At 50.6% G+C, this 8,725-nt stretch overlaps 2 protein-coding genes across 2 annotated transcripts in view; one reads left to right on the top strand and one right to left on the bottom strand.

Moving 5' to 3' along the window:
• LOC113212691 (larval cuticle protein 1-like) overlaps positions 1-8,725 on the bottom strand; it is a 218,453-nt gene that overhangs the window by 209,220 nt on the left and 508 nt on the right. The window lies entirely within an intron of this gene.
• LOC113212792 (tachykinin-like peptides receptor 99D) lies at positions 2,404-7,939 on the top strand. Its single transcript, XM_052277360.1, has 5 exons — positions 2,404-2,738; positions 4,636-4,736; positions 6,048-6,138; positions 6,226-6,525; positions 6,802-7,939. The coding sequence occupies exons 1-5, from the start codon at positions 2,556-2,558 to the stop codon at positions 7,081-7,083; spliced, it is 957 nt and encodes a 318-aa protein (XP_052133320.1). The 5' UTR covers positions 2,404-2,555; the 3' UTR covers positions 7,084-7,939.

Here is an 8,725-nt window from a genome sequence, read left to right on the forward strand (position 1 = left end):
GCGGGAGCCGACCTCGTCAAATTGCGCCGCGAGCCAGACTCTCATGTCAAGGATCGCATTTAGAAAAATAAAAACTTATAGTCGGCGAAGATGAACTTTTTCTCCTGCTAAAAGGATCAGTTTACAAAGTCTGCCGTGTGGTTGTGATTGGACTAGCACAGCTGCAGACTTGAGCAGTAGTCGGGAGACGAGCCAATATCATGCGGGCTTGAAATTGGGCGCGGCGGTGTGTTACATGCAGCTTCCCGTGAGGCCAAACGAGGGCTTATGGAGTCTTCCTTGTTCACCCCTCGTCGTCCCTCCCCTCTTTTTGGGAAGGGAAGATGGTATTTTAATTTACACCTATTTTTCACAAGTCTTCTGCCCTGACTTAAAGAAACAGGGCAGAACTGCATAGAATTTCTTGTTTTAAATGGGTGAAACCTGCTCACAAACTTTTAAAAGATTGCTAATGCTACTTCGATAACCTTGTTGGATAAGAAAGTGGTAGCGCAGCAGCCTAATAACCAAATATTCTTCGCTTCAGGTTGCCTATCGTTATGTCTGTCTGTGGTAGCGATAACTCGAAATAGGATTGAGTACTCTGCAAATAAAACTCTAGTACCGTTAACCTCTGTGCTCTGGCCACAACAAAACTTTAATTTCTGACTTGTGAGAACATACTCTTCTTCGTTTTAAAATCCTCTATGAAACGAGCTTACATGTGTCAGGGTTGCGATTTCTAATGAAGCAGGTACACTTCAATGATTTCTATAATTTCATTTCTTTTCACGTACCTGTTTTAATACAAATCGAGACCCCATCACAAGAAAAAGAAGAAGAATGCTGTATTTAAAATGGAATCGAAATCCTTTGCGACGAATAAATCTTTTGCTAGACAAAGAACCGAAAAATTCTTCACGACGACGCCGTTGTTAGCATTTTACACTGAGAAGATAAGCAAGTTAGCAGCAGCGGAGGTGCTGCTCTCAAACTCTGGTCGGTCCCCGATTTATTAAAAACTGGTCGCCTGCGAACAGCACTTTTATCGACTACTATTGACAGCTGTCGGGGCCCGTCGGACGCGAGCCCTGACCCGATGGACAGAATAAGTAGGTCAGGGCGGGGACGACGGGGTTGCAGAAATGGTGAATCAAAGTTAAGGTTTTGCACCATGAATGGAGTTGGAACCTTTCGGCAGTTCGATAATGCTGCGACAAGAACGAATAGCAACCTTGAATCACAAGATGTTATTTTACCACTATTGACCTTGACTTCGCCACTATTCAAAATCGAATCAAAGAATTAAATGTTCCTGTTTTTCCATACTAGGTACACTAGGTGTATCAGAGCAGACCCCTCAGTGTTCCGGTATCGGCCACAGGGGCCAGCCGCCTTACTGGCGAGAGGAGGGGAATGTAGGCCAACCACAACACTGCGGCGTCTGCTCACTGTTAAAACCTTACGAACAAAAATGGCAAATCCATCGTAGGTATGAAGGACTTGGAAGCTTCGTAGACGAAAAATTTAGCATTTTGCTTTGTAAGGTTTTAACTGCGCTGTGATACACCAGGTGCCCGTGGCACCCATAGGTCCACGGATGAAGTTTAACGGCTTTTGCCCCTATTGGTTAAAAATAAATGAACATTAACCCGACACCCGACACGGGCAATTGAAACGAGCGTCAACGTTTCCAGATTGAACATCAACCCACCCCGCTCTGATACCGAGTGGCAGCAGCAGTTGAATGCCACATCGTAGTACACGAACGGTGACAGACACTGATAGAGAAGAGCAGTACCATAAATTTTCAAGAATTTTTCTTTGTTTTTGTCGTTTTCTGTATTGTTTTTTTTCTGCACCGATACTTTAACGCCACCCCTGGTAATTAAATGTCCAGTGATTTATTGAATTCAACCCGCAAGTAGATCAGCCATGCAATAAACTTATCAAGTATCCCTTTTTTCATGTGCTGCGAATCAATAAAGTCACTTATCAATGTGGGCGACACGGGAGGGTCAGCAGCATTGGCTTGTTTTGCTGGGAGCGTCCCGCTGCGCCACCCCCGGACGTACAGGGGCGAGGGTGGCGAGGGCGGTCGCGCTGAATTGCTTTTGTCGATCTTCGCTGTTTGTCACGTCAGCGACAGTCCGGCTCGCATGTTTGACCCTCTCAAAACCCCATCAGTGGGGATTATCTCGTAGGTGTGCTGAAAATGTCAATTCAATGATACGCACGACAAAAACATATCATAATGTGCCACAATGAAATACTTGTATTTTTGATGTGCGTGTGTGTGTGTGTGTTTTTTTTTTTTTTTGTATAATTGTATACCCTCCAATCGAAACAACGGCGGGCCTGCATGCCGCTCATAGTGTGGAGGAAAGCGAGATAATGTTTTTTTTATATTTAGCACCCTAGCTCTTTTGACTCGGATGTTCTCCGTGTGGAATCGGCGAAGGGATTCAAAATTAATAGTACCTATATAGAATACGGGATAGTCGGATTTTTCAAAAAAACAACTGTTTGATGTGTTCGCAGGGGGGCGCACCATTGTCAAGCCATTCTGCCGCAACATGATCATGTCCAAGAGGACCATGATGACGTACCGGCTCGTGCTGTGGGTGCTGCAGTATCTCATGCCTCTATGCATCATCACCTTCGTGTACGCGCGCATGGGGCTCCGTCTCTGGGGTTCAACAACCCCCGGCACGGCGCAGGACTCGAGGGACGCCAACATCATGAAGAATAAGAAGAAGGTGAGCCTGTCCTCTGGGGATGTGCGTGAGTGGGCTTCTGGGGCTGGTGAGCTAGCGAGCAGCATCGGATGAGGGAAAAAAAGTTCCGTTCGAAAATACCAACTACGAAGCGGAGTGGACGTTGGGGGGAGTTAAGTGAGCCATGATCAGCCGTGCCCAGCTGGAACCCCTTACAATGGCGGGGTAGGCAACGCCGCACAGCAGGCCTGCGCGGCGGGCCTGCCTGCTAGTACGGCGCTCTACCCTGGACGGGACCCGCTCCTGGCCGGCCGGCCGGCTGTGGGCTGGGCTGGGAACATTGCGAACCCCCTCTGCGAACAAGTCTCTATGTGGACGGTGCGCTCAGGGCTTGGCTTTGCCGAGGGGAGGTCATCCCACAGCTACGTGGCGCGGCACGGCGTGGCAGAGGGCGTTGCAGGCAAGAGGTCGAGGCTATATCGAGATGAGACCGACTTTCCCGACACATCGACGTCGCACCACTGCACTATACTTGGTCGGTCGCACTAATCAAGCCAGACGGACAGTACACCTCGTCCTACCAACCCCCGCCGCAGAAACTGGCGCCCGATATAGACCCAGGCATCCTAGTGTCTAAGCATTTGTCCCACCGAGTCAATCTGTACAGAGAATTTTTTTATAAGTTGGAAGTTGGAACATAATTTGAAAATAAAATGTTGAACTTTATAGAATTTTCAATCTGTAGCAATTTCAAAATGATTATTTTCACAAGGTTTTCGAGGGTATTTTCCACAGCGGGATAATGAAAAACAGGTGGTATCGTCATAAAACCCTACAGCAGCTGGTTGGTTTGCATTGCACTGTATTTAGTCTCCCCAGCAGCGCCGATTCGGTAACACCCAGAAAAATGGGTTCTCCGCACAAGTAAATTTGCATTGTCCCAAGTCCAAAATGTTCTCGAAAAAGCCTAGAACAAAATGTACTTGACTCAATGCAATTTGCATTGCGGCAAGTTAAAATTCATCTCAAGAATAGCGCATTGTTCTCAAGAAATGTTCTTGATACATGTGTACTTGTGACAAGAATAATGTTCTCGGTTTCCTCGAGACCACGATTGTACTCCGCGCAAGCACAAAAATCAAGCATAGCACATAAGTCCACGAACTATAGCAACTGCAAGTAAGTCCACGCTGGTCCGCGGGTTGGTCCGTGGGGTCCGCGAGGTGGTCCGCGGGGCCGCGGGGTGGTCCGTGGGGTCCGCGGGGTGGTCCGCGCGCGGGTCCGCGGGGTAGTCAGCGGGGTCCGCGGGGTGGTCCGCGGGATGGTCCGCGGGGTAGTCCGTGGGGTCAGCGGGGTGGTCCGCGGGGTGGTCCGCGGGGTGGTCCGCGGGGTGGTCCGCGGGGTGGTTCGCGGGGTCCGCGGGGTGGTTCGCGGAGTCCGCGGGTTGGTTCGCGGGGTCCGCCGGGTCCGCGGGGTGGTCCGTGGGGTCCGCGGGGTGGTCCGCGGGGTCCTCGCGGGTCCGCGGGGTGGTCCGCGGGGTCCTCGCGGGTCCGCGGGATGGTCGATTAAAAAGGGCCCCGCACGGAAAGTGTTAACCTGACTGGAGAACTGCCTTGCCGTGCGAACCATGCCCGACAAAGATGCAACAGCTGCTGCCATGTCACGATAGGTTAACGCGCATCGACCGCCTTGATTCAGGTTTTTGGCACGTGATCGGGCAGATAAAAAATGCGTCTAATGGCCGCGAGGTGCCAGCCAGTCAGAGAAGTCGTTATCAGCCACCCTTCATAAAAGTACACATACCTATCTACCTTCTTCTATGTACACAATATATTTATTTCAGTTGACAGAGTGTTTGGCGTTCGTGTCACGTGCCAGGCGAGCGTTGTCACCAAATATGACTATCAATCTAATAACAACATTTTTCTCCCCTCTTCAGGTCATCAAGATGTTGGTGATTGTGGTGGCGCTGTTCGCCCTGTGCTGGTTCCCCCTCCAGACGTACAACATCTTGCAGGACATGTTCCCAAGAATAAACAGGTGAGGGCTCCCCACATTCTTATCGCCATGCAGTTACAACGTTGTTCGCTCCCCACTTTCCGGTCCGCAACGGAGGAAAAGATGTGAGAACGAGGGGGCACCAACTCAAAATTTACGTGACTACATCCTTCCTTATGCGCTTTGTTGTGAATAAAGCTTGCAGAATTTCATTCAGCCATAATATTTTGCACAATTTTATGGATAACTATGTACAGTGTATGCATAATTATGCACATTTTGTACACAATTATGCATCAACATTTGTGCATACTTATGGCTGTATAGAATTCTGCAGGGTTTATGCACAACAAAATGCATAGGAGTTCAGTGTGTGAACGTCGAATATATTCAGATACTCGCAAAGTCAATTTTGCAAAATACCAGTGCGAATACCACTGAAAATTCAGTGAATAGCTGTGAAAATTCACTATGAATGTTGATGAATATCGATGAATAGCTGAATGTTTTGAATACTCTGAATACCTCGTGAATATTCGGAAATATAAGCTACCTATTAGATATTAACCGCGCGTGAACCTTGGATATTTGAAGTTGATGCCCCCTCGGCTCGGGTGGGGAGGAGAGGAGATGGAGGGGGATGCCTCCGTTTGACAAATACAATTTCCGCGTGCGAGGCGCGTCACGAGTCGGCGTGCCGCCCGCCCCGTCCGTCAGGCAGATGTTTGACTCTCGGGCAGGACAATGCGATAAGGGGAGAGGGTGAGGGTGGGCAGGCAAGGCGGGGCTGGCAGGGTGAGGCGCCCAGCGGCGCACCTTTCCCCCTGGGCGAACTGATTTGCATAAAAGGCACCTGATGGAAACGGAATGGACTGATTTATTCGGCACGGCACATACGCGCGCGCCACGCTCCTCTCCTCCCATCCCACCCGCCCTCGAATGCTCCGCGGCGCTCTCACTGGCGAGGGCCACAAAAAAGATGCCAAAGGGGTCGAGAGGCACGTTATAAAGTAAAGGGGTGTACTCGCACTGAGCCCCCCCCCCCCCCCCCCCCCCCCCCCCCCCCCCCCCCCCCCCCCCCCCCCCACGCCTTCATCCACCGTCTTTAACGAAATGTCAGCTTCACGTCAGTGGCGCCCTTCACCAAAATAGCCAGCTATAACTTTGCCGCTTCCCGGATAAGAGCTCCTGTCTCACACACCAGTTTCGTGGGAGCCTCACTGGCCCCCCTTTTTTTCCTCTGCACCCTACTCCCACCCCACCTATCACGAGGAAACGGAAGCAACAGTCTGCCTCTGAAACGGTCGATTACCGTCCTAATTTCACCTGCACTTCATTTTTTTTTTGTTTCAGCTACAAGTATATCAACATTATTTTTTTCACAATCGATTGGCTGGCAATGAGCAACAGTTGCTACAACCCCTTCATCTACGGTATTTACAACGTAAGTGCGCCACTCCTTGGCCCCCAGAACGAAGAACGCTGCTGACGCCGATCGCAGACTTTGACACCTCGCCGTTTATGTTCACAGGAAAAGTTTAAACGCGAGTTCCAGCAGCGCTTTCCGTTCCGCAGCCGGCAGGACTGGGTGCCGCCCGACTCGGTGGACCTGGACAAGACGCATTCGGGGATGACGAGGTCCTCGGTAATGCGCTCGTCCGTGTACCAACCCGGGTCGTTGTCGGCCGGCGCGCACGACTGGCGGCGCGCCTACTCGTCCCGCACGAGCAACGCACCGCGCTGCTACCCACCGCCGCCCAGGAACTACCAGAACGGTGCGCCAGACGCGCTGTACCGGCCGTACGCCGCCCGCCTCGCCGTCAACCACACCGTGAGTGTCGCGAGGTCGCTGGTGATAGAGTGCGAAAAGATTCACAGCCGGCATGGTCGGCATGCCTCGTGTGGTTTGTCATGTGCGCTGCACTGCCGCTACCCCCAGACCCTGTGGCCCTACCCCGCGGGCGGAGACATCTGCCGATACCCCGCCGCACCCGGTCTTCCTACCAGCTCCCCTCTGGGGCAGTCGGCTATACCCCGCGCTGCTCGGTACGCGGCGATACGCTGTGCCCCCAGCCAAGACCCTTACGGTGTGCTCGTTGTCCGGCAGGTGCTGAACGGGCGCGAGTCGTCGCTGCTGTCGCTGACGGGCAGCCAGGGCAGCAACGGCAGCCACACGGCGCTCTTCGCCAGGGCGGCGGCCACCTCGCCCACGCCCAGCGCCACGCCCGCGCTTACCCGGCGCCACACGCACGCCAACACCGACTCGGACTCGGCCACTACCTCCACCACGGAGCTGTACGTCTTCCCCGCAGCCAAGCCCTCGCAGCCCGCCGGTCACCTAGTGGCGCGAAAGGGATCCAACTCCAGTACGGAAGAGTTCGCGCTGTGAGGCACAGACACCACGCCGAGTTCCGCAAAAGGAGACATCAGAGTAAACTGACGACAAAGTTAGCTATGTCAGGATTTTACCTACTGCCTCGACTGAACTTCCTAGGCTCTACTGGTACAGTGTTGTAAAATACTACAACTACTGCACAGTACCGTATTGGGCTCTGTAAACAAAAGCTGCTTATCATGAATGTCATCCAGCATAAATCATGGCCTGCCTAAAAATTGATTTTTGTGCCAAGTATACTAAACTTCATACACAACTAATTCCAAATTTTACTATAGAATAGAATTTCGCTGCGTCAAATCAGAAAACGTTAAGTATAATACAATGATTTATTTTTGTGACAGGTATTCTTGAGTAAGTGCACCTTGTGATTATTCAATAGCCCTTTTCTGAGTATTGGGGAAAGTCACAGGTGATTCTGCTGTCCTCAGACCAAAACTATACTGGCTTCACAACATTTAATATTTATCTTGTTCTTGGAATGCTTTAAATTTTAAGTACAGTTTGAAAGTAAAATGAGTGATAATGTGCAATAATGTAAGGCCCTCGGATATTATAAGATTGAGAGAGCTCATTGCAGTCTGATCATTTTTTTTAGCTAAGGATTGAAGTGTAGAAGCAGATAGAAATATTATCGAGCTTGTTTCTTCTTTAAATTTTAAAATCGTGAAACAAAACTTTTCATAATACCGTAATTCTATTTAGATGGCTTCTGTTCCACGTCAATGTACATATCTTGTAAATATTTTTGTACTGCGGAAAAGATGGTTCTCAAATACGGGTATATTTTTTCTCTGCATTGTAATTGACCATCAGATTGAAATATATTCCTTACCATTGAAAGATAAAATGCAGGTTGATTTTGCGCATTAGTGAGACGCACGCATCTACACCGGTCGATTCCGGGCGGACGTTCGGGCCGGCTCAGCTATGGCGAGGGTGAGGTGCACACCTCTGTAACGTTACACCAGTCCGAACACCATCTCCCCACGTGTCCTACCGTGCTGGCGCGGCGTGGCGCCCATGGAGCCGTGGAGTGGACAGCACAAGACCACAAACACAGTCTGGTCGCCGTAACCCAATCTTCAAGGGTTTCGCTCCACATGGCCTCACCGTGAGCGGAATGTACGTGTGGCAGGACAATACACGGGTGCGCGGATGGTCATGGCGGTAATACTGGAAAAGGTGCGTAATTCTTGTCGTCACACTTCTTGTTTCCTGGCTGCCAAAGTTTTTGAACCAGAGTATGAAGGCAGCGGCTCACATGGGCGGCAACGAGACCAGCACCAGCAGTGGTCTCTTCTGCACGGCCACCGCACTCACTGTCCTTGAACGCTGCCGAAAACCTGGGCCAAAACCGGACGCACCGGAGGAAGGTCCCTAGTCCTATCGAACCACATGCTGATGCTGCAGGTTGTTGAAGGTAATGACTGACCACACTGCTAATTTTCTAAAAAAGCCTAAGTATGATCAGTGCACTACCAAAGCATTTAGTCCACAAGAATTTAACTGTGTGTATCCTGCTCTCGCACAGGGCGCACGGGAGCCCCTAGTCCTACTGAACCATATCCTGCGGGTAATTGAAGGTAATGACTGAGTACGCCAAACACTTTCTCAATTACAAAACGTCTCAAAC

This window comes from Frankliniella occidentalis, unplaced genomic scaffold, assembly GCF_000697945.3.
Source record: "Frankliniella occidentalis isolate FOCC.00 unplaced genomic scaffold, Focc_3.1 Scaffold10, whole genome shotgun sequence".
Classification (NCBI taxonomy): domain Eukaryota; kingdom Metazoa; phylum Arthropoda; class Insecta; order Thysanoptera; family Thripidae; genus Frankliniella; species Frankliniella occidentalis.

Excerpts from the sequence above, each read along its gene's own strand:
- LOC113212792 (XM_052277360.1), top strand. The coding sequence starts at position 2,556 with ATGATCATGTCCAAGAGGACCATGATGACGTACCGGCTCGTGCTGTGG. Across the intron at positions 2,739-4,635 it reads TCATGAAGAATAAGAAGAAG|GTCATCAAGATGTTGGTGAT; the intron begins GTGAGCCTGTCC and ends TCCCCTCTTCAG. Across the intron at positions 6,526-6,801 it reads GCCTCGCCGTCAACCACACC|GTGCTGAACGGGCGCGAGTC; the intron begins GTGAGTGTCGCG and ends GTTGTCCGGCAG.